This window comes from Catharus ustulatus, chromosome 6 (assembly GCF_009819885.2).
Source record: "Catharus ustulatus isolate bCatUst1 chromosome 6, bCatUst1.pri.v2, whole genome shotgun sequence".
Lineage (NCBI taxonomy): Eukaryota > Metazoa > Chordata > Aves > Passeriformes > Turdidae > Catharus > Catharus ustulatus.
In genome coordinates this window covers 54,820,845-54,843,489 of record NC_046226.1, presented here as the reverse complement: position 1 = coordinate 54,843,489, position 22,645 = coordinate 54,820,845, and the positions used below count along the sequence as shown (strand labels likewise).

At 65.4% G+C, this 22,645-nt stretch overlaps 4 protein-coding genes and 1 long non-coding RNA gene across 6 annotated transcripts; 3 read left to right on the top strand and 2 right to left on the bottom strand.

The window, feature by feature from the left end:
• Positions 1-108: 108 nt before the first annotated feature.
• Positions 109-7,223, top strand: GRK2 (G protein-coupled receptor kinase 2). The gene is made up of 21 exons (XM_033063197.2): positions 109-249; positions 1,200-1,276; positions 1,830-1,903; positions 2,114-2,215; positions 2,417-2,491; positions 2,941-3,002; positions 3,221-3,272; positions 3,393-3,484; positions 3,694-3,793; positions 3,869-3,947; positions 4,025-4,155; positions 4,444-4,538; positions 4,616-4,723; positions 4,798-4,864; positions 5,026-5,126; positions 5,216-5,282; positions 5,369-5,464; positions 5,541-5,703; positions 5,782-5,918; positions 6,003-6,116; positions 6,327-7,223. The coding sequence occupies exons 1-21, from the start codon at positions 137-139 to the stop codon at positions 6,486-6,488; spliced, it is 2,067 nt and encodes a 688-aa protein (XP_032919088.1). The 5' UTR covers positions 109-136; the 3' UTR covers positions 6,489-7,223.
• LOC116997946 lies at positions 7,167-8,206 on the bottom strand. The gene is made up of 2 exons (XR_004418274.1): positions 8,032-8,206; positions 7,167-7,563 (listed from the first exon to the last, which is right to left on the bottom strand). It is a non-coding gene; the product is annotated as an uncharacterized LOC116997946 (long non-coding RNA).
• A 70-nt stretch (positions 8,207-8,276) lies between these two features.
• Positions 8,277-14,263, top strand: ANKRD13D (ankyrin repeat domain 13D). 2 transcript variants are annotated; one of them, XM_033063196.1, is made up of 15 exons: positions 8,277-8,426; positions 9,259-9,394; positions 9,475-9,599; positions 10,115-10,160; positions 10,238-10,381; positions 10,866-11,055; positions 11,155-11,221; positions 11,294-11,375; positions 11,650-11,711; positions 11,789-11,919; positions 12,131-12,288; positions 12,369-12,515; positions 12,687-12,850; positions 12,928-13,007; positions 13,392-14,263. In XM_033063196.1, the coding sequence occupies exons 1-15, from the start codon at positions 8,337-8,339 to the stop codon at positions 13,630-13,632; spliced, it is 1,863 nt and encodes a 620-aa protein (XP_032919087.1). In that variant the 5' UTR covers positions 8,277-8,336; the 3' UTR covers positions 13,633-14,263. The 2 variants fall into 2 exon arrangements, with proteins under 2 accessions (XP_032919087.1, XP_032919086.1); XM_033063195.1 differs by lacking the exon at positions 8,277-8,426 and having other exon boundaries at positions 8,643-9,394.
• A 731-nt stretch (positions 14,264-14,994) lies between these two features.
• SSH3 (slingshot protein phosphatase 3) lies at positions 14,995-20,223 on the top strand. The gene is given in 16 exon segments (XM_033062859.1): positions 14,995-15,045; positions 15,976-16,013; positions 16,135-16,300; positions 16,621-16,739; positions 16,803-16,874; positions 16,964-17,029; positions 17,412-17,600; positions 17,721-17,814; positions 17,892-18,020; positions 18,094-18,140; positions 18,221-18,367; positions 18,602-18,802; positions 19,053-19,314; positions 19,367-19,816; positions 19,818-20,008; positions 20,010-20,223. Coding segments are annotated over 16 exon segments (2,436 nt in total).
• A 517-nt stretch (positions 20,224-20,740) lies between these two features.
• On the bottom strand, positions 20,741-22,007 carry POLD4 (DNA polymerase delta 4, accessory subunit). The gene is made up of 3 exons (XM_033062865.2): positions 21,632-22,007; positions 21,441-21,552; positions 20,741-21,300 (listed from the first exon to the last, which is right to left on the bottom strand). The coding sequence occupies exons 1-3, from the start codon at positions 21,882-21,884 to the stop codon at positions 21,276-21,278; spliced, it is 390 nt and encodes a 129-aa protein (XP_032918756.1). The 5' UTR covers positions 21,885-22,007; the 3' UTR covers positions 20,741-21,275.
• Between the last annotated feature and the right edge of the window lie 638 nt (positions 22,008-22,645).

Genomic DNA, 22,645 nt, shown 5'->3' with positions numbered 1-22,645 from the left:
GGCCGCTCCCCGCTCCTCCGCCCGGCTCCTCTCCAGCCCCGTTCCGCTTCCGGGCGCGGTTCCGGTTCCGGGGCCGGCGGGTCGGGTCGGGCCGGGGCCGGTGCGGCGCCGGCGGCGGGGCCGGCGGCGCGGCACGATGGCGGACCTGGAGGCAGTGCTGGCGGACGTGAGCTACCTGATGGCCATGGAGAAGAGCCGCGCCGCGCCCGCCGCCCGCGCCAGCAAGAGGATCGTCCTGCCCGAGCCCAGGTGAGGCCCCGCCGCTGCCCCTCCGCTTGTCCGTCCGTCTGTCCGTCCGTCCATCCGGCACCGCCACCCCCGGTCCCTTGGTCACCCCTTCCCGGCACCGCCCGCACCCGCCCGCGGGTCACGGGCACCTCCCGCACACGTGTGTGCCGATCACACCTGCCCGGACACACGGACGTGGACACAGGGATGTGGACACACAGGGACACTGACACACAGGGGTGTGGACACACACGGACATGGACACACACGGATGTGGACTTACACGGATATGGACATACACGGACGTGGACACGCAGACGTGGACACACAGGGACATGGACAAACACATGTCACACCTGTTGCACAGAGAGACACACGGACATGGACACACAGAAGTGGATACGCACATGTCACATCTGTTGCACAGACAGACACACGGACATGGGCTCACAGATGTGGATACGCACACGTCACACCTGTTGCACAGGCACACAGATATGGACGCACACACACACTTCCTACCAGACTCAGGGACACACAAGCACGGACACATGGACGTGGACACACATCCTGCCAGACACACAGACCCACCCAGCTGTGTGTCCCCTCTGTCACCGCCGTGTCACACCCATGTCACACCCGTGTGTACACAAATACACACCTGTACCCAGGTGTGCAGAGGGTCACCGTCCCCACTCCCCCTGCCAGACCCCAGTGCCCCCCTGTGCCTTCACTGCAATCACCTGTGAAGCTTTTTAGGGAGAACACTCGTCCCCACCCTCCCTTGGGCCCCAGTGTGTGGGACACGCTGTGATCCTGGCACCCAGCAGTGTGCCACGCTTGGGTGGGGACACACAGGATGGTAGGACATGCATGCCACCGGGCTTGGGGACACGGGAGGAGAAGCAGAGGAGAGGTGCAGAGCAGGGATCCATCGGGGGCACGACTGAGCCCCTCCGGTGTGTCCCCAGCATCCGCAGCGTCATGCAGAAGTACCTGGAGGACCGGGGAGAGGTGACATTTGACAAGATCTTCACGCAGAAGATTGGTGAGCTGGGGACGTGGGGGCTGTGGGGACACGAGGGGGCACTTGGGCCAGCACCATAAGCATGGGGCAAGTGTGAGTGGGCTGGAGGGCTGCGCTGGTGGCCAATGTGACAGCGAGAGTGGCCATGGGAATGGCAGGGGGCTGTGGGGCCAGCCTGGACGGGGGTGCTGGGGGGCTGCGCCACGTCCCCCACCCTGTGTCCCCTGCCCTGTCACTTCCCCCACGCCAACGCAAACCGTCCGGGGCAGGAAGCGCCTCTCACTTCCTCCTGCCGGCTCCGGCGGTTTCCGGGCGCGTCCGCCCTGATCCGTGTGCCCGTCAGTGCCCCTGCCCCCACTGTGCCCCACAGCAGCCCCCTCACTGCCCTGTGGTGTCCCAGGGTGCTGCTCCCCATGCCAGCCGTGGCCTTGTCACCCTGTCACCGTGCCAAGTCCTCACCAGTCCCTGCTTGGCACTTCCCCAAGCCTGGCACTGGGCTGGGCAGGCCCAGGGGATGTCCCTGTGTCCCTTGGCCTGGGCTCTTACCTCTCACACAGTCACTCTGTCCCTGCAGGCTACTTGCTTTTCCGGGATTTCGCCTTCAACCAGGCCGAGGAGGCCAAGCCCCTGATGGAATTTTACGAGGAGGTGAGACAGGGGGACCCAGGGGACAGCCCCCTGTGTGCACCAGGAGCAGGGTTGGTACCTCCATGGACACGGTGCTGAGAGCACCACCCGACGTGGCAGTGCCCAGGGAGCTGGGAGATTCTGTGAGGGGATGGGATGACCTCTGCCATGGGACATGGCACCCCGAGGGGCCCATGTGCCCCTGTGCCACTGGAGCTGTGCCCTCTCCAGATCAAGAAGTACGAGAAGCTGGACTCGGAGGAGGAGCGAGCCACCCGCAGCCGCCACATCTTTGACCATTACATCATGAAGGAGCTGCTGGCCTGCTCCCACGTGAGTGCCAGGTGCTGGGAGGGATGTCCCCACTGTCCCCACACTGTCCTCAGGGGGAGCTCCAAACCCCCCACAGGCTCCATCCTGCGACTCACATCCCAGCCCTGTGGATAGGGGTTCCTCTGTGGATTCCTGCCTCGTGCAGCCCTGCCTGGCCACTGTCCCTTCTGCCCGAGGTGACACAGTCTTGTTCCCTCACAGCCCTTCTCCAAGAGTGCCACAGAGCACGTCCAGAGCCGCCTGAGCAAGAAGCAGGTGCCTCCAGATCTCTTCCAGGTGGGCTTCACCTGGGGCAGGGAAGAGGTCCTTGCCACCTGTAACACTCAGAGAACTAATCCTTAGAGGGGGCCGAGGGTGACAGAGTCCCTGAAAGTGAGAGGAGGGTGTCCCAGCAGGAATGGGGACCCCAAGGGATGGTGAGAGGGTCACCAGAATCTTGGGAGTGAGGGGCAATTGCTGGTGGTCCCTATGGGGTGATGGGAGATTTGGGGCCAGAGGTAGCAGGGGGTCCTCAGAGGGAGGTGATTGGGACCCTGGATGTCACCCTAAGGGTCCCCAGGGCTGGTGATGTTGGGGTCCCCAGAGATTGAGGTGGCAGAAGCATCCCCGGGGTCCTGGAAGTGGCAGTGGGGGAATGTGAAATCCCAGGGGTGGAGGAGACTCCACGTAATGGTGGGATTGGGGTGACACTGGGGACCCAGTGTTGAGCCCTGTGTCCTCCCCAGCCCTACATTGAGGAGATCTGCCAGAACCTGCGTGGGGGCATCTTCCAGAAATTCATTGAGAGGTGAGTTGGAAGGAAATTCCCATGCAGATTGGGGTGTCCCATCCCTCCCTCCCCCAGCCCAGAGATGGACCAGGGGTCCCCATACTGGGGACTTAGGGGTGTCTTCCTTTCCCACGTGTCCTGGGGGGTGCTCCCTGTCTCCAGACAAATCCAGGGAGTCTTTGAAGGGCATGTTTCTCCGGGATCTCCACTCTTGCCCTCTGTGCTCTTCCTTGCAGTGACAAGTTCACGCGGTTCTGCCAGTGGAAGAACGTGGAGCTGAACATCCATGTGAGCAGGAATCCCTTACCTCCCAGGGAGGGGGATGTGCTTCCTGGGAGCCTCTGTGTCCCAAAACTGGGGCAAGGATTGATGTCCAGGCTCATCCCAGTCCCCTCCTCACCCTTGCAGCTCACCATGAACGACTTCAGTGTTCACCGAATCATCGGCCGCGGCGGCTTCGGGGAGGTCTACGGCTGCCGGAAAGCGGACACGGGCAAAATGTAATGGGAATGCTCTGGCATGGAGGGACCCACCTGGGGTTTTGGGGTGCTGGGGGGGTCCCAGAGGTGTTGCTGTGATGGCACAGTGTTGAGGGGGGCTGCGGGAATATTGTGATGGCTACAGGGAGGTCACGGCTGTGGGCTGGAGCTGGGTGCTGGCCCTGCTGTGGGGACAGGGTGGCCACAGGGATTCCGTGTCCCCTCCCCAGGTATGCCATGAAGTGCTTGGACAAGAAGCGCATCAAGATGAAGCAGGGCGAGACGCTGGCCCTCAACGAGCGCATCATGTTGTCCCTCGTCAGCACAGGGGTGAGGGGACACGGGTGCTGGGCAGGGGACGGGGGACAGGGACAGGGAAGGTGACCCAGTGTCTCCTCCTGCCAGGACTGCCCGTTCATCGTGTGCATGTCCTACGCCTTCCACACGCCTGACAAACTCAGCTTCATCCTCGACCTCATGAACGGTGAGAGCCCAGCCCTGAGCCACTCCCAGGGCACAGAGCCCCCTGCTCTGGGTGACAGCCAGTCCCTGTCCCCACAGGGGGGGACCTGCACTATCACCTGTCCCAGCACGGCGTCTTCTCAGAGGCGGAGATGAGGTTCTACGCAGCCGAGATCATCCTGGGCCTGGAGCACATGCACAGCCGCTTTGTGGTGTACCGTGACCTCAAGGTGACTGTCCCCACCTGCAGGGACATCCCCAAGCCTTTAGAAACCCCTCCTGTGGGCACCCACAGGTGTCACAAACCCTGCAGCAGCCCTCGGAATGCTGTGGGTACTCACCGAGCCCTGAGGGCACCCTCAGGTCTAATGGACACCCCAACAGCAAAATCCATGGGCACCCTCTAAGACTTCAGGGGCACTCAGATGCCCCCAAATCCCACAGAGCCCCCCGGGCTCATCACCCCCATGCCCATGGGCCACTCTGGGGTTCAGGGTGTCACCCTGGTGTCTCTGCAGCCGGCAAACATCCTCCTGGATGAGTTCGGCCACGTCCGCATCTCCGACCTGGGCCTGGCCTGCGACTTCTCCAAGAAGAAGCCCCATGCCAGCGTGTGAGTGTGCCCACACCCCTGTCTGTCCTGCCCCCCCGCCCGGGGCGGCCCCTGACCCCCCTGTGCCCCCTCCCCAGGGGCACCCACGGATACATGGCGCCGGAGGTGCTGCAGAAGGGGGTGGCCTACGACAGCAGCGCCGACTGGTTCTCGCTGGGCTGCATGCTCTTCAAGCTGCTCCGGGGGTGAGTGTGGGCTCAGCTGGGCACAGCTGGACACAGCTGGGCACTGCTGAGCCCCCTCTCCCTCCGCGCCACAGGCACAGTCCGTTCCGGCAGCACAAGACGAAGGACAAGCACGAGATTGACCGGATGACCCTCACCATGGTGGGTAGGGGCACTGATGGGGCTGTGGTCACCCAGTGGCCTGGGAGGCACACAGGGCGTCAGGGACAGCTGGTCTTTGCATGGAGCACACGTTTGTGCCCATCTGTGTGTCAGTGTGTCCCTGTCCCCGCTCACCAGTGTGCTCACGGAATCTCCCGCAGGCCGTGGAGCTGCCGGACTCCTTCTCCCCGGAGCTGCGCTCCCTGCTCGAGGGGCTGCTGCAGCGGGATGTCAACCGGCGCCTGGGCTGCATGGGGCGAGGGTCAGTGTCCCCAAAGCCCCCAGGGGATGGGGCAAGGTGTGCTGGCACAGCCCCCCTGCGCCACGCTCACCGCACTCATCCCTCCACAGGGCGCAGGAGGTGAAGGAAGAGCCCTTCTTCAAGGGCCTGGACTGGCAGATGGTGTTCCTGCAGAAGGTGAGCGGTGTGTGCCGATGGCTGGGCACAGGGACAAGGACAGAGGTGTAGGCAGTCACCCCTCTGACCCCCATTGCTGCCCACAGTACCCACCGCCCCTCGTCCCGCCCCGCGGCGAGGTGAACGCGGCCGACGCCTTCGACATCGGCTCCTTTGATGAGGAGGACACCAAGGGCATCAAGGTATTGGGCACAGGGGCTGAGCTTGGGGGCGTGGGGTGTCCTGCAGCCCCTCACCCCGGCATCCCACCCTGCCCAGCTGCTGGAGAGCGACCAGGAGCTGTACCGCAACTTCCCGCTCACCATCTCGGAGCGCTGGCAGCAGGAGGTCACCGAGACCGTCTTTGACACCGTCAATGCCGACACCGACAAGCTGGAGGCTCGCAAGAAGGCCAAGAACAAGCAGCTTGGCCACGAGGAGGGTGAGTGGGACAGGGACCCCCACCTTGAACCACCCCTGGCCACAACCCGGGTGCTGATCCTGCCTCCCCTGATCCCAGAGTACGCCATGGGCAAGGACTGCATCATGCACGGCTACATGGCCAAGCTGGGCAACCCCTTCCTGACGCAGTGGCAGCGCCGCTACTTCTACCTCTTCCCCAACCGCCTGGAATGGCGCGGGGAGGGCGAGTCGCCGGTAAGGAGGGCACGGCAGCAGGGGGCTGAGGGGGGGGGGGACCTCGGTGAGGGCACAGGGACGGGGCTGAGCCTGTCCCCCCAGCAGTCCCTGCTCACCATGGAGGAGATCGACTCGGTGGAGGAGACGCAGGTGAAGGAGCGCAAGTGCATCCTGCTCCGCATCCGCGGGGGCAAACAGTTCGTGCTGCAGTGCGACGTGAGTGTGTCCCCCACGCCACCCCTGGCTGCTGGCCACCTCCTGCTGCCTGCTAGCCATCCCATCTGCTGGCTACTGGCCGCCTCTTGCTGGCCACTGGCCCTGCCCTTCAAGCCGTGCCAGGACATCAGTACTGAAAAGGTGGCCTGGCATCCTGGGGAGGCCCAACCACGCTGTCCCCCGTCCTGACCCAGTTCCCCTGCCCCACAGAGCGACCCCGAGCTGGTGCAGTGGCGGAAGGAGCTGCGGGACGCGCAGCGCCAGGCGCAGCAGCTGCTGCAGCGGGTGCCCCGCATGCAGAACAAGCCCCGCTCGCCCGTGGTGGAGCTCAGCAAAGTGCCGTTCATCCAGCGCTCCCCCAACGGGCTCTGACCCCTCCCCGCGCCCCCTTCCCCCTTCCCACCCCACCTCTAATTTATTGGGTTGGGTTCCCGCGTGTCCCCCGCTCTCCGTGTGCCCGGAGGGGGCAGGGGGGGACACGCCCGGTGCCGGTGTCACCCGGGGGCGTGGCTGCGGTGACACCGCGGCACTTTCTCCCCGGTGTGCCCCCACCGCGGTCCTCCAGGAACTCTCCGGCTCAGATGAAGGCAGCCCCCGTCCCTCCCACCCGCTTCCCAGTGCCGTGTGTGCCAAGGGGCCGGCGGGGACCCCCAGCCGGCATGTCCCCCCCTCCCTGCGCGGCTGTGCCCGTCCCGTGGGTGACAATCCCTCGTGTGTGTGTGTGGCTGTGTGTGAGTGTGTGCCCAGGGAGACCCCCTGTAAATATTGTGCCACGGGTCCCCTGCGCCCCCGGCTCTGCATCTGCCCCTCCTGCCCCTCCCCAGGGCACCCCCAGCCCCCTGCCCTCCCTCCTGAGGAGAAAGGAGCAGGCGGGACCCCCTTAAATCAGCCACAGGTGGGCCCAGGGGTGCCCCCGGCCCCCCAGTCCCCAGCACCATCTGTAAATATTGGTCTCTGGTCGCTCTGCTCCCAGGGCTGGGAGGGCACCGGGCAGGGGGGGCACTGGGCAGGGCCGGGGCAGTGGGTGAGTGAGGTTTTCATGAGCGGAGATGTGAGAATGCCAAAAAAATAAAAGAGTTTTTATAATAAAAAGATAGAAAAACACCATCCGGCTCCAGTGGGGAGAGATGTCTCCAAGCCCGCTGAGGTGGCACGGAGTCCTTGTCACCTCCTGTGGTGTGGGATTTTCCTGTATGTCCCCCTGTGGACACAGCAGCACCTTGGGGACATCCCGGGGCATCCCCAAGCCCCACAGGATGGGGGTCCCGGGCCAGCGTGGGCTTCTGCGGGTTGTGTCCCCTGTTGCTGCACTGTCCCAGGGATGATCTTGGCTGTCACTTGTCACCAGGCAGTGCAGGTGCCACCTCTCCTGCCCACACCCTGCATGTGGGAAGCACGTCAGGGCGCGGCACAGCCGGGCTGGTGCTCCGGCATTCCTGGGGAGCAACTGGGATGGGATGGGATGGGATGGGATGGGATGGGATGAGATGGGATGGGATGGGATGGGATGGGATGGGATGGGATGGGATGGGATGGGATGGGATGGGATGGGATGGGATGGGATGGGATGGGATGGGATGGGATGGGATGGGATGGGATAAACCCATTACTGGATGGTCCTGAGCACAGGTACCCACTGATGTTATGATGTAAAAGGGGTCAGGGAGCCCCGGGCCCCCGCAGGGTGCACAGCAGGAGCTGCTGGGCACCGGCAGCCCCCGGTACCAGGGACAGCTGGGGACTGATGGGTCCCTGTTTTCAGCCCGGATGGGAGGAGGGGAGAGTGGGCTTTGTCCGGTGCCGGTTCCAGTCCCATTCCCGGTGCCCACAACCACGGTGCCGGTGCCGTTTCCAGTGCGTGCTCCCATTCCCGTTCCCGATGCTCATAAGGTTTCCGGCGCCCCGCTCCCGATACCTCGTTCCCTTCCCGCTGCCCGTTCCCATGCCCGGTGCCAATGCCATTCCCGTGCCGGGTGCCTGTTCCCCTTCCTGGTGCCGTGCCTGGTCCCATCGCCCGTTCCCTTTCCCCGCTCCCGTTCCCGGCGGCGATGCCGTCCCCTTTCCCCGCTCCCGGTGCCGCCGGCTGTTCCCGGTGCCCGGTGCGGCCCCGCCCCGCGCCGCCGCGCTGCGCCGCCGCCGCCCCCGCGCAGCCATTGCGGGCAGGCCCCGCGCTGCGGCCCGGTCCGTCCGCCCCGGCGGCCCCGGGGACATGGTGCCGGGATGGCCCGGCCCGCCGAGACCTTCCCGCTGCACCGGCTCGTCTGGCACAACCGGCACCAGGCGCTGGACAGCGCCCTGCGCGCGGGGACGGTGGGAACGGCGCCGGGAGCGGCACCGGGAGCGGCGCCGGGGAGCGGGCACCCCCCCACGCACCGGCACCGGGAACGGGAGCGGGAGGGGAGGGGATGGGGTGGGAGAACGGCGGGGCCCGCAGCGCGGGGGTGGGGGGCACTGGGAGCGCTGGGAATGCTGGGGGGACTGGGAGCGCTGGGGGAAACCGGGAACGCTGTGCGCGGGGTGGGGGGGGAGGGATGCTGGGAGAACGGGGAGGACCGGGAGCGCTGCTGGGACTGGGAGCGCTGGGAGATACTGGGAGCAGTGCGGGGACAGGGAGTCTTGAGGGGCTGGGAGCGCTGGAGAGAGACGGAGAGCGTTAGGGAAGGCTGGGACACGGGGCACTGGGAGTGCTGGGGAGAAGACTGGGAGCATTACAGAGGGACTGGGAGCACTAGGGGAGGCTGGGAGCACTGGGAGCACTGGAGACGCTGGGGGCACAGGGAAGTGGAGGGAAGCTGGGAAGACTGGGAGCATGGGGAGCTGGCAGGGACAGCACTGGGAACATTTGTGGGGACTGGGAGTGCTGGAGGAGGACTGGGAGTGGTGTGGGGACTGGGAGTACCAGAGGAAACAGACTCAGGGGACTGGGAGCACTGGAAGAACTGGTGGCACTGGAAGGACTGGTGACACTGGGATAATAAGGGACTGTGGCACCACAGGCCTGGAAGCGACTGGGAGCTCTGGGATCAGGCTATCAGCACTGGGAGAAGAGGGGGCTGGGAGCAGCAGGCCTTGGGAGCATGGGGACATAGTGGGGACACTGGGGTGGCACGGGGAGGGGGCAGTGACCCCAGCACCCTTCCAGCACGACGTGGAGCTGACAGACCCGCGTGGCCGGACGCCCCTGGAGCTGGCCGTGTCTCTGGGCCACCTGGAGTCGGTGCGGGTGCTGCTGCGGCACAACGCCAATGTGGGCCGGGAGAACGCCAACGGATGGACGGGTACAGGGACACCACAGGGACCTGGGGACACCATCCAGGGCTGCAGGTGGCCTCTGGCTGATGGCAGCCCGTGTCCCCAGTGCTGCAGGAGGCGGTGAGCACGGGGGACCCCGAGATGGTGCAGCTGGTGCTCCAGTACCGTGACTACCAGCGGGCGACGCGGCGCCTGGCCGGCATCCCCGAGCTGCTCAGCAAACTGCGGCGGGTACAGCCCTCCAGAACTGCACCCCAAAGCTCCCCAGGGACTCCCACCAGCCCCACCCTTCGCTCAAGACTCCCCACCTCTCCAGTGACTCCAGCAGAGACTCCCCCAAGTCTCCTCCATGACCCCACTATTTCCCCAGGGACACGCTGCCTATCCAACCCCACTTCCCCAGATTGCCCTGATCTCCACCCAGTACCCCAACAGGGATCCCCATCCGTGCTCTCCAGACTTCCCACATCCCCAGTGGTCTGAGAAGGGACTCCCAGTTCTCCCCAGAAGCCCCCACTGACCCTATTCTTTCCCTGGGGAACCCCTGCTTCTCATTTTCCCCTGGGACTCCTCACTGCTTCTCCTTCCCTGTGGATCCACATTAATGACCCCACTCTCTCTGATCCCCGCCCAGGACCCCAATAGGGACCCCCATCCCTGCTCCTGTCTCCCCCTCCTCCTCAGTGACCCCAGCAGGGAGTCCCCAGCCCCTCCACATCCCCCACCATGCTCCTCATCCCTTCCAGGCATCCGACTTCTACGTGGAGATGAAGTGGGAGTTCACGAGCTGGGGTGAGCGTGGCCGGGCTGGGTGGGGCAGGGGGGTCCCCAGGGGCGCCGCGGGGCTGAAGGGGTCCCTGTGCCCGCAGTGCCCCTGGTGTCCAAGGTGTGTCCCAGTGACGTGTACCGCGTGTGGAAGCGCGGGGAGAGCCTGCGGGTGGACACCACCCTGCTGGGCTTCGAGCACATGACGTGGCAGCGCGGCCGCCGCAGCTACATCTTCAAGGGGGAAGGTCAGCTCCAGCCCCGCCGCGGCCCCTCAGTCACCCCGGGGAGCCCCCAGGACCCTGCACCATAAGAGCATCCCTGTCTGTATTCCCTGGGGGCCCTCCAGTCTTTGTGGGAAGCCACAGATCCCCTGCACTATAAATACACCCTGGTAAAGGACCCAGATTCCCTACAGGAACTGCCCTGGAGATGCCCCAGACCCTCTGCACTATAAACACTCCCATAAGGACTTCCCAGATCCCCTCTAGAGACCACGTGAGATTCCAGTCCCCCTTCCTGAGCAGAACACCTCTGTTCTTTTACACGTATGGGGGACTCCCGATTCCCCAGATCTCCCCAAGGCAACCTCAGTTCCCCCTTCCTGAGGGAACCACATCAGCTCCTACATGTACAAGGGGCTCCCAATCTTCCCAGTCCCCCAGATCCCCAGTGTCCCCCAGGGGTTGTCACGGGGGGCCGGGTGCTGACCCCTCTGGTGTCCCCACGCAGACGAGGGGGCTGTGGTGATGGAGGTGGACCACGACAAGCAGGTGGTGTACACAGAGACGCTGGCGCTGGCCCTGCACGAGCCCGAGCTGCTGCTGGCGGCCATGCAGCCCACCGAGGAGCACGTGGCCGGCCGGCTCACCTCGCCCATCGTCTCCACGCACCTGGACACTCGGAACATCGCCTTCGAGAGGTGGGAAGGGGAGCACTCTGTGGGAAGGGGAAGTGTGGGTGAAGGGGAAGGAAATGCTGGTGCAAGAGGGTGTGACCTGAGGCCTCCCCACTCCGCCAGGAACAAGTCTGGGATCTGGGGCTGGCGCTCGGAGAAGATGGAGGTGGTCAGTGGCTACGAGGCCAAGGTGAGCACGGAGCTGTGGGGGGACACTAGGGACACCCTGGAGTGTGGCAGGTCTGACGGTGTCCCCAAACAGGTGTACAGTGCCAGCAACGTGGAGCTGGTCACCAAGACCAGGACGGAGCATCTCTCTGACCAGGACAAATCACGCAGCAAAGGTGACAGCCCTGTCAGCCAGTCAGGGGGCCTGTACACGGTGGGGACATGCCAACCTGCCTGGGTGACACAGGTGTCAGGTGTGGGGCACTGTGGGTGGGACATACCAGGTATGGGACACTCTGGGTGTGGGGTGTGACATGTGGGAAACTGTGGGAATAATGTGACAGGCGTGGGACAGTGTGCAGGGTGTCACCCATGAGGGATGTGACTGGTGACAGCCCTGGGAGTCTCTCACTGTGCACACCTCACCCCTGCATCCCCCTCTTCCCCCAGGCTCCAAGACCCCCTTCCACTCCTTCCTGGGCATCGCACAGCAGCATGGCACCCACAACGGGGTGAGTGACCATCCCCAGGGATCCCTGGGGAAACTGGGGGTTTTCAGGGGGGCTGAGCGGTGCTGGTGTCCCCACAGGCACCTGTCCTGCAGGCTGCCAGCCCCACCAACCCCACGGCCATCACCCCCGAGGAGTATTTCGACCCCCACTTCGACCTGGAGACCCGCAACATCGGGCGCCCCATCGAGATGTCCAGCAAGGTGCAGAGGTGAGGCCGCTGCCCCAGCATCACGACCTGTGGGATGGTGACAGAGTTCTGGGCATGTGGCACTGGGCGAGAGGACCAGACAGAGTCCTGGGCCATGCTACTGTTGTCCATACCCTGGGGGTGTGGCCAGGGCGCCAGGGCAGTGGCACTGGGGTGGTGCTGGTGGCTGGTGGCCCTGCGGGTCCCCATGCCCACGGTGGTGCCCGGGCAGGTTCAAGGCGACGCTGTGGCTCTGTGAGCAGCACCCGCTGTCGCTGGCGGAGCAGGTGACGCCCATCATCGACCTCATGGCCATCTCCAACGCTCACTTTGCTAAACTGCGCGACTTCATCACCCTCAAGCTGCCCCCTGGCTTCCCCGTCAAGATCGGTGAGAAGGAAGGGTTGATTTGGAGAGGGGTTAATAGGGGCAGGGTTGATCGGGGCTTTAATTGACCCCTGTGCCCGCAGAGATCCCCCTGTTCCACGTGCTCAACGCCCGCATCACCTTCAGCAACCTGTGCGGGTGCGACCAGCCCCTAGGCTCCGTGCGGATCTGTGCCCCTCAGGAGCCCTCCGGCACTCACCCCGCTGGCACCCAGCCCTCGGGGCCCAGAGGTGACGCTGGGGGGGGCCGGGGGGTCCTGGGGTGATGTGGGGTGTCACGGGATGCTGTGGGGAGCTGCGGGGTGGCGTGGGCACGGCGTGCCACGGCTGTGGCGTGCTATGGGACACCGCGGGGTACCACAGGGACACCTGAGGGTGCTGACGGCTCCCTGTGTGTGGCAGCATGGCCGTTCCCGTGTGAGGTGGAGGCGGGCGTGTTCGAGGTGCCAGCGGGGTACACGGTGCTGGGCGCAGGGCGCAGCGAGCCCCTGCGGGACGAGGACGACGACCTGCTGCAGTTCGCCATCCAGCAGAGCCTGCTGGATGCTGGCACCGAGACCGACCAGGTGCGGCCACGCCCCCTCACCTGGACACACCCCACACGCACCTGGACACGCCCCTAACATGTGGCCACACCCCACAGGTGACCATCTGGGAGGCGCTGACCAACACCCGCCCCGGCGCGGAGCCGCCTCCCTACGATGAGGACCTGCAGCTGGAAAGGTGAGGTTCCAGCTGTGGAGGCGTGGCCTGGGTGCCACACCCACCTTACGTGGGCGGGGCCAAACTGGGAGGGGCAGGGGTTAAAGGTGTCAGGGCGGGGCAGGTACAGGGTCTGTGGGGGATGGAGGGACAGGGGTTAAAGGTGTCAGGGTGTGGCCAGGGGAGGGGCTGAAGGGGAGGAGCTTCTTGGTGCCCAATGGGCGTGGCTAACTGCAGGTGTGGGTGTGGCTAGCAGCTGGGCGGGGCATGTGGGGAGGGGCTTGGCTCTCCAGGCCGTGTAAGGGCTGTGAAGGAGGTGTGGTCACCAGGGGTGGGGCACAGGTGTGCCAGAGGGGGTGTGGCTGCTATGACAGGCTGTGTGCCCCGCTGCTGTCCCCTCCGCAGGGCCCTGCAGGAGAGCATGCTGCTGCAGGCCGGGCCCAGTGCCGAGCCCCCGGCCGTTGGGAGCCCCCCCGGAGCGGGTGGTGGGAGCCCACCGGGCCCCGCCGGGTACGGCAGCTTCGCGGAGCAGCTGCGCCTGGCCATGGCGCTGTCGGAGCGCGAGCAGGAGGAGCGGGAGCGGCGGCGGCAGGAGGAGGACGAGGAGCTCCAGCGCATCCTGCGCCTTTCCCTCACCGAGAAGTAGCGCCTCAGGGCGCTCCACACCGGCACAGGGACGTCCCACGCGGGGACGGGGGTGTCCCGTGTGGGGTCACCCCACGCACGGACACGGATGTCCCGCGTGGGGACACCACTTGCAGGGATAGGGACACCCCACCCAGGGGACACCCCGGTTTGGGCACTGTCCCACACCAGGGTGCCCCAGCGCGGGCACAGCCCTGCCTGGGGAACAGCTGGTGCCGGGATGGCCCCCCCGTGATGGGGACCCCCCTGATGTGGGCACAGCTCCTGCACAGGGGATCTGATCCAGGGATCCTCCTACCCCCGGGACCCCCAATCCAGAGCTCTTCTCCCATCAGGCTCAAACCTCAGCCCAGGGACCCTCACCTGGGGACTGCCCCTCCAGGGATACCCCTGTGCCCAGGACCCCTCCCTAGGGACCCCCCTCCTCTTTGGTGTTGTACTGTGACCCCACGGGGGGCAGGAAGGACCCGGGGGTCCCCGTGGGATGCAGGTGGCTCCTATTTTACGGCACTGAAGTGTGGGGGGGACTTCTGGGGGACCCCCAGGCCTCGTCCTTTGAGGCAGTGGGGGTGCAGGGGGGCCCCGAATGTCTGTACATATACATATACATATATTATATATATATATATACACATAGGTGTGTCTGTGCCTGGGGGTGATGGGTGGGGTGTCCCAGGGGTGGAGGCTGGGGAAAAGGGATGGATCTTGCAGCTAGGGTGGTGCTCAGGTGATGGGGCTCATCCAGTAAGCATGTGGGTGGCACTAGTGGGCTGCTCCTCTTCAGCTCATCCCAAACCTGGCCCTGTGCCCTCATTCCTGGCCCAGGGATTGATTTATTTTCTTTATATTACTTGGGAAAAGACCCCCGTCCAGGGAGGGGGGGCTTGGCTGGGGACCCTGGGGACACAAGGGGTTCTTTGGGAGTGACCTGCAAGGGACACTTGGGGCATTTCCACCGGCCAAAACCTGGGATGTCCCAGGGCCAGGGACCCTCGGGGGGTCCACAATGTCTGGGGATCCTGGGAAGGCATCACACCTTCTGAGCACCTGGGGGAGGGTCCCAAGGGCCAGGGACCCTCAGAGGGGTCCCACTTTGGAAGGAGTTGGGGGTGTCTAAAGGGCTGGAGCGTCAATCCTGCCTTGTCCAGCCGGATGTGGGGCCCAGGGGGCTCCGGGGCACGGGGGACGTGCCGCTCTGAGGGCGGGCTGTCTGGGAGTCCTGGCTGCGGTGTTTCCGTGGCGGGGGGGGCCGTGCCGCGCCAGGACGTGCCCGGGGCCGTGCCTGCTCCCGCTCCCGTTCCCGTTCCCGTCCGGGCGGGGCAGCGGCGGCGCTTCCTGGTGCGGGGGGGCGGCGCGGCGGGGCATGGCGCTGGTGACGGTGCGGCGGGCGGGGGGCTCCGCCGGGGGCCCCGCGGTGAGTGCGGCACCGGGGAGGGCAGGACGGGGCATCCCGGCAGGGATGGCATGAGGGGTGGGCAGAGGGACCCGGAGTCCCGGGAGGTCCCGGTGCGGGCTGGCACGGGGGATCCCCGGGGAGCACGAGCTGTCCCAGAGCCCCAGCGCCCCCGGTGCGGGAGTGTGGGGTTGGCCGGGGGGTCCCAGAGCTCCTGCGGGTCCCGGTTCCCTGGGGAAATGGGGCGGTCCGGGGGATCCCGGTGTGGGGAGCAGGGATTGCCCGGGGGTTTCTCGGAGCCCCGGGGGTTCCCGGCGTTCCGGAAGGTCCCGGTGCGGAAGGTCCCGCTGTCCCGGGGGTGCCAGCGCGGGGGTGGAGAGGTGAAGGTTGCTCCGGTCTTTCCCGGTGCGGGGTCATCCCAGGAGCTTCAGATGGGACTTTACTGGGACTTTACTGGGACTTTACTGGGAGCCGAGGTGCTCTCAGTAGGCGTTGGAGTTTCCTGTACTCCCGGCTGGGGTTTCCCCATAGTTAAGGGAGGAATATGGAGGTGTGCATGGGGGGATGGTTGTTCCAAGTTGCTCCCACTTTCCCCAGCGCTCCCAGTTCCTTCGTTGTTCCAGTGCCCCCCATTGCCCCCTGCCCCCTCCAGTAACCACTGGGCCTTTCCATCCCAGGCCCTTCCCTTACAGAGCTTTCACCCAGCCAGAGATGGATGGCACAGGGACAGGACATCCCCCCGCCGTCCCGAAGGGGGTCCCCATGGATCCATCTCCGCAGTGGGACCCCCAAATGTCCCTACGCTCCCCGTGGGGCACACACTATTTGTGGGGGCGGGGGGGGTTCAGGGGGTCACTGGACTGTCCATGCTGGTGGGAGCTTGTGGGACCTCTGAGCCTGGTCCATACCCTGGGGTCACATTTCCCCCAGGAACTGCCTCCCAATTTGCAGGAGGAAGATGCTCCCAGACGTGGCCAACTGCAGCGACGGTGAGAAGGGATTCCAAAACCTCGGGGTGGGGGACACTGGGGTGGGGTGGGGACACAGTCTTCCCCCCCCGGGGAGCACTCTGGGGGTGCCCTGGGTGCTCAGGACCCTCCTGCCCCGCAGGCAGAGCTTTGTCATGGTCAAGGGAGCCGCGCGGCTGCTGCCCGCGGAGGAGCCGCCCCCGGCCGAGCCCCCCCCGGCCGAGCCCCCCTGCCAGGCCCCGGGACAGCAGGAGCAGCACCTGCACCTCATGATGCAGCTGCTGCGCCCCCAGGACGCCATTCGGCTGGTAGGACATGGATCCCACCTCCGGGAACATGGAAAAGGGAAAGAGATGGATGGGGATAGGAACGGGGGCAGGATGGGGATGGGATATGGATGGGGACAAGATGGGGAGAGAAAACTGACAGGATGGGATGGGAGGGATGAGCTGAGGATGGGTATGGGAATGTGATAGCTTTGGGATGGGGACAGGATAGGATGGAATGGGGCTAGGGATGGAGTGGGAAGCGTTGCGGAGGGGATATGGCCCAGCCTGACGCTCCTCCCCGGTCACTGGATGCACTGGGAAGGGGCAGATGCCCCCTCCGATGCCCCCCTTTCCGGCAGGCGGTGCGGCTGGAGTCGGCGCGGCCGCGGCGGGTGCGGTACCTGCTGGTGGTGCGGCCGGAGGAGGCGGGAGCCGAGGCGGAGACGGCGCTGCTGGGAGCGGATTTCGCCCACGAGGGGTGAGCGGGGTGCGGGGGGGGCCCGGGGGAGCGTCAGCACCTCCTGACCTCTGCCTGTCCCAGGGCCAGCCGCTGCACCCTGGGCATGGTGCTGCCCCTCTGGAGCGACACCCAGGTGTTCCTCGACGGCGACGGGTAAGGGTGGGACGGAGTTTGGGGACAGGGAGGGGCTTAGAAGGGTTGGGGTGCCCACCCTGACCCACGTGTGTCCCCGTGATGCCCAGGGGTTTTAGCGTGACATCGGGGGGACAGACACGCATCTTCAAGCCCATCTCTGTGCAGACCATGTGGTGAGCAAGGCCCGTGTGTGACCCCCTGGGTTCGGGGGGTGTGGGTGGCATGGTGGGCACAACGGGGGTGGGCACCTCCTTGGGGACTGGGGACATGGACACTGCCATGGGCACAGGGGATCTCAGCTCCACAACGCGGGGGATGTGGCACTGCTGCGGTCACACCCTGGGCATGGGGACACGGGCACCACGCTGGACACAGGGATGTGGGCACAGGGGATTTGGGTGTCACCACGGCAACCACCATGGGCACCTGGGAAAGGAGCTGGGGAGGGTTTGGGTGGCACCCACACACTGGGGACAGCCAGTGACGGGGACATAGCTGTGGGGGTGGTGCCGGGGTGGCGGTGGCAGTGCAGGGGTGGCAGGTGCTGTGCGGCAGGGCCGTGCTGCAGGAGCTGCACCTCGCCTGCGAGGACGCGGCCCGTGGCGGGCACATCCCCGGCGGCCCCGCGCTGGCCTGGGCCCGCGACTACGCGGCAGCGCTGGGCTCGGAGCAGAGCTGCCTCAACGAGTGGCTGGCCATGGCTGACCTCGAGTCCGTGCGCCCCGCCTCGCCCACACCCCTCCGGTGAGCTCCCCGCAATGCCCCTGCCACACCCGCAGCCTGCTGGCCAATCGCTGCTGCGCCTGGCAGGGCGTGGCCGGGGTGGGGCAGGTGACACCAGTGACAAGGCGGTGCCGGTGCCAGGCCGGCGATGCCGGAGCTGTCGGAGCAGGCGGTGCGGGCGCTGCTGCGGGAGGTGATGGCCGCTGCCGACCTGGAGAATGTCACGTCCAAGGAGGTGGGTGGCACCGGGCAGGGTGTCCTGGGCGCGGGCAGGGCTGGGCAGGGCCATCCCTCACCTAGGGTGGTGCCCAGGTGCGGGAGGAGCTGGAGCGGCGCACGGGGCACAGCCTGGCCGAGCACAAGGATTTCATTGACAACGAGATGCTGCTGGTGCTGGCGCAGATGGATCGGCCTTCCCGTGTCTTCCCGCACCTCTTCCTGGTGGGCAGCGGAGCGGGCAGGGAGGGCAGGGCGGGTGGCAGTGTCCCCTCCCCTCACCGCTGTCACCGCGCAGGGCTCCGAGTGGAACGCGGCCAACCTGGAGGAGCTGCAGCAGAATAAGTGAGCATGGGGTGGCACTGTCGTGGGGTGGCATGGGGTCATCCTGGGGTGCCCCTGGGGTGTCACTCGTGTCACCGCAGGGTCACCCACATCCTGAACGTGGCGCGGGAGATCGACAACTTCTTCCCGGCACTGTTCACCTACATGAACGTGCGGGTGTACGATGAGGAGGCGGCCGAGCTCCTGCCCCACTGGAACGACACCTTCCTCTTCCTCTCCCGCGTTCGGTCAGTGGACACGGCGGGTGACACCATGGGGGACATCGAGGGCACAGACGGGCAGGGGAGAGAGGGACATGGGAGGGGTCTTGATGACTGAGGTGTTGGGATGCGCTGGGAGCTGGGGAGTGCTGGGGCATGGCATCCTGGGGAGCAGTGGGGTGGCTGGGGACATGGGGAGCTCTGGGGACACAGTGTCCCCGAGTGCCCCCTGTGCCATGGTGGCAGCAGTGGGTGCCACAGGGCGGCGGGAGGCCGGGCGCTGGTGCACTGCCGGATGGGGCTGAGCCGCTCGGCCGCCACGGTGCTGGCCTACGCCATGAAGGAGTTCGGATGGCCCCTGGAACGGGCGCTGCGGCACGTCCGGCACTGCCGGCCCGGCGTCCTGCCCAACCCCGGCTTCATGCGACAGCTCGACTTCTACCAGGGCATCCTGAGTGCCAGGTGAGTGGGGACAGGTGGGTGGGGACAGGTGGGTGGGGTCCGGAATAACCACACCTCTATGTGATAAGGGGGTGGGGCCTGTTGGGACCACACCCCTCTGTGTGGAGTGGGTGGTGCTTCTGTGACCACGATCTACTCAGAAAGGTGTGGAAATTTGTGGGGGAGGAGCCTATGGGAACACCACCCAGCAGAGTGGGTGTGGCTAGCAGCGGGGGGCGTGGCCTGGCGCTGATTGACAGGTCTGTGGCAGCCGGCACAGCAGCCTGTGGGAGCCCCGGGCGGCCGAGCAGGCGCTGCACCCTAAGGAGGACACGGCGAGGGACACGAGTGGCCTGTCCCCAACATCCTCTCTGCTGGCATCCCCGCATCCCGAGGAGGAGGAGGCAGCTGCTGGGGGGCTGCTGGGGGCCTCCCGGCGCCCCCGCATCTCCCTGTGCTCTGTCATGCGGAGCATCAGCCTGCTGGAGACCCCCGAGCCCCCCGAGCTGCTGGGGGAGCCCCTGGCCAGTGAGGTCAGCAGGGGTCAGGGTGGGATGGAGGGGCCCAGCTGTGGGGTGACAGCAGCATGGGATGACCCCGCTGTCTCCCTTCAGGTGTTCCAGGCCTCGGAGGAAGCAGAGGGTCCATCCCCGAGGTCACGACCCTCGTCCCGCCCGCGCGGGGTGGTGCGCCAGGCCAGCCTGGATGGCAGCCCCGCCCCGTTTTGTGACCACACCCATAGTGACGGCCACACCCATGCACCCGGCCACGCCCACACTGATGAACCCACTCCTTAATTTGGGGGACATGGGACAGCGCCTCCTCGCTGCCATAGCAACAAGGGGGCGTGGCTTATACATGGAGGCGTGTCCAGTGTGCCGGCACGCCCCGCCCACGCCCCTCCTGCACTCTGGGGCTGGGAGGTGTTTCTGCCTCAGCCCCACACGCGCAGACACCGACACCGCTCCTGCACTGGCAATAAAGTGTGGAAATGGCAGCCCCTCATGGCCTTGTGACCCTGAGCACCTGGAAGGTTGGGGTGCTGTCAGCAGGGACCAGAGCGAACGCTTTGGGGGCACCGGGCGGGCATAGGGACTCAGCGGCGCCATGTTGTGCGGCACGGGGGAAACTACAACTCCCGGCGGCCTTTGCGCGAGAAGCACAACTTCCGGGTTGCCACGGCAACCGTCGCGGCCTAGGCCTGGACGGGCGCCTAGGCTGGAATCAGAGCTGGAATTGGTGCTGGAAGCGGGACCGGCCCAGTCCAGAGGCCCGAGAGCGAAGGACTGAAGCACACAGAAAGCTGGCAGTGCGCTGTGGCCGTGGCGGAGGGTAAAGCCGGATGCTTCCCCCCACCAATCAGTGAGATGGCGTCACCGCCCTCCCACCGTGGTGTCCCTTCGTGTTGCGTCACCCCTGACCCACAGGACACCTTCCACTAGCCCGGGCTGCTTCCAGCCTCATCCAGCCAGGCCTTGGTCACTTCCATGGATGGGGCAGCCACAGCTTCTCTGGGCAATCTATGGCCTCACCACTCTCACAGGGAAGAATTTCTTCCCAAAATTCCACCTAAAACCACTCTCCATCTCCTTGGGCTGTTCCTGTGGCTGGAGCCATCCCAGACACTTCCCCCTTTCCTGAGACACTCAGCAGGTTGGGCCTGACCCTCTGCCAAGGAAACAGCATGAGAATCTCCCTCCTTCTTCCTGCCAGGAGGTCACAACCCTGGGTTGGCTGGGTTTAGGGTGCTTATTTTTTGGGGGGGTCCATCTAAACACCTCCGTCCAGAGAAATTATGTCCCTGTAGAAGATATCCAAGGGACTGTAGCTCCAACAGCACTACCAGATCCGGCTGGATATCGTGATCCAGAGCGTCCAGCCTGCAGTGCAAGTGCCCCCCACCCATCCCACCCCATCCCAGGTTACTGCCGGCTCCGACACTCCACTGCAGCCTTGGGATAGAAACAATTTATTTTATTGATGAAGCAACAGAAAAAGCTGATGAATTAAGTCATCAGTAACTGGAATAATTAACAGACACATCCTGTTATTTAGAATTCTGCTCACTGCAAAGCTGCTGATTATAAATCCCACAGGACACTCACTCTTCCCACCCCACTGCAGGACATCCCCACAATCCACAGCCACCTGCTCACTTTCACCTGATTTTATACCTCATTCTTCATTTTTTTGCCCCGTGCCAGGGGAAAAAAAATCCCATCTCCCTTTCTCCACCTAAGAACAGATTTTTCTCCCTGGGTCCCAGCTGGGTGGCATTAAACTGTGTGACTGGACACTCCACCTGGCCTTTTGGGGGTGGAATACAACTCCCTGCCCTCTCCCTGCACCCCAAGAGCTTCACCCCACCCCGTGCCCCCCCAGACAGCACACGGCACCCCTTCCTTCGCTCACACCAGCTTTAATCCTCCGGGGGTCCCTGGAACAGGGTCTGGGGATGTCGGGAATGACCCCCCCACTCCCTCGGCGCGGCGGCTCAGAGCTCGTACTCGTGCCAGAGGCTGCGGGGGCACAACGGGGTCAGTGGGAAGGGCGGGGGACACCGGGAGAAGATGCCCTGTGCCCCCCACCCATCCATCCATCCATCCATCCATCCATCCATCCATCCATCCATCCATCCATCCGTCCATCCCACACCCACCTGTAGGTGACATCGGGGTTATCCCGGTGCTCCAGGAGGGCGTCACGGATGGGGCCTGGGGGGCTCAGCCCCAGCTCTTGTGCCCGCTCCCAGCGCTGCAGGCGGGTGATCCCTGCAGGATATCGAGGGCTCAGTGGAGCCGGCGGGAGCCCGGGGCCACCGGGACAACCGGGACAACCAGGGGTGCTTACCGGTGCAGGGTCCGTATTCCCAGGAGAGGTCGAAGCGTCGCAACATCTCCAGGAGCGCCGGGTCCGGGGAGGGCTGCGAAGGGGGGCGGGGACATTCCCGCACCTTCACTTGCACCTTTTCCTTTTCCTTGTCCTTGTCCTTGGTGATCTTGTTCTTGCCCTTGAGCCTGCCCGGGGGCCGCCCCGGGCCCCGCCGCCGCCGCGGGAAGGAGTCGGTGATGCGTCGGGACTGCTCCATGGCCCTGCGCGACATGGAGCTGGCACAGCCCCGCCAATCCCGGGAACCGGGCGGGACACGCCGCTACCGGGAAACAGCGGGAGGGACCCGAGGGATCCGCCCCTGCCTGTGGCCGGGCGGAAGCGGCGGGGCCGGGCTCGGGAATCGGCCAGTGCCACCCTCTGCCGCTGCCACCCTCGCGTTGGTCCCGGTCCCCCGCAGCCCTCGGCACCCCCCGGCTGTCCTCGGGTGCTGTCACCCCCAAGCTGTCCCCGCCACCAGCCGCGCTGTCATGCCCGCACTATCACCTCCATCCCAGTGTTCCCTGCTCCCCTGGCACTGTCACCCGTGTCAGTGACTGTCACCCCAGGCACTGCCAACCCCCCAGTTGTGCCCACTACCCTCTGGCATTGTCACCCCTGTGACTGTCCCCGTCACCTCAGGCACTGTGGTTCTCCCTGTCCCCCTGGACATTGTTGCTCCCACCCCAGCACTCCACATCACCCTGGACACTGTCACCCCCCGTCTGTCCTCATCAGTCCCCCAAACTATGACTCACGCTGTGGCACTGTCACCCTTCTGCCCTGTGCCACTCTCTGCTGTGTGTCACTGTCTGTCCCTCCAGTGCCTGCCTGTGCCACCCAGCTGTGGTGACACCGCCCCGGTTGAGGGGATAACACTGCAGGTGCCACCGGTTTAGATTTGCCTGAGGCCTTCAGGCCTCCCTTGGGGAGCTGAGAATAACTGGGGTGACTCCCACAGGACCCCGCTGTGTGCCTCAGTGGTGACATGCGAGC

What these genes read in the sequence shown, in the direction of transcription:
- GRK2 (XM_033063197.2), top strand. Translation starts at nt 137, where the DNA reads ATGGCGGACCTGGAGGCAGTGCTGGCGGACGTGAGCTACCTGATGGCC. An exon ending in GATCTTCACGCAGAAGATTG is followed by an intron (nt 1,277 to 1,829) that starts GTGAGCTGGGGA and finishes CTGTCCCTGCAG; the next exon opens with GCTACTTGCTTTTCCGGGAT. An exon ending in CTCTTCAAGCTGCTCCGGGG is followed by an intron (nt 4,724 to 4,797) that starts GTGAGTGTGGGC and finishes TCCGCGCCACAG; the next exon opens with GCACAGTCCGTTCCGGCAGC.
- ANKRD13D (XM_033063195.1), top strand. Translation starts at nt 8,926, where the DNA reads ATGGGGAGCTGGCAGGGACAGCACTGGGAACATTTGTGGGGACTGGGA. An exon ending in GTGGGAGTTCACGAGCTGGG is followed by an intron (nt 10,161 to 10,237) that starts GTGAGCGTGGCC and finishes CTGTGCCCGCAG; the next exon opens with TGCCCCTGGTGTCCAAGGTG. An exon ending in GAGGACCTGCAGCTGGAAAG is followed by an intron (nt 13,008 to 13,391) that starts GTGAGGTTCCAG and finishes TCCCCTCCGCAG; the next exon opens with GGCCCTGCAGGAGAGCATGC.
- POLD4 (XM_033062865.2), bottom strand. Translation starts at nt 21,884, where the DNA reads ATGTCGCGCAGGGCCATGGAGCAGTCCCGACGCATCACCGACTCCTTC. An exon ending in GGAATACGGACCCTGCACCG is followed by an intron (nt 21,553 to 21,631) that starts GTAAGCACCCCT and finishes GATATCCTGCAG; the next exon opens with GGATCACCCGCCTGCAGCGC. An exon ending in AACCCCGATGTCACCTACAG is followed by an intron (nt 21,301 to 21,440) that starts GTGGGTGTGGGA and finishes GTGCCCCCGCAG; the next exon opens with CCTCTGGCACGAGTACGAGC.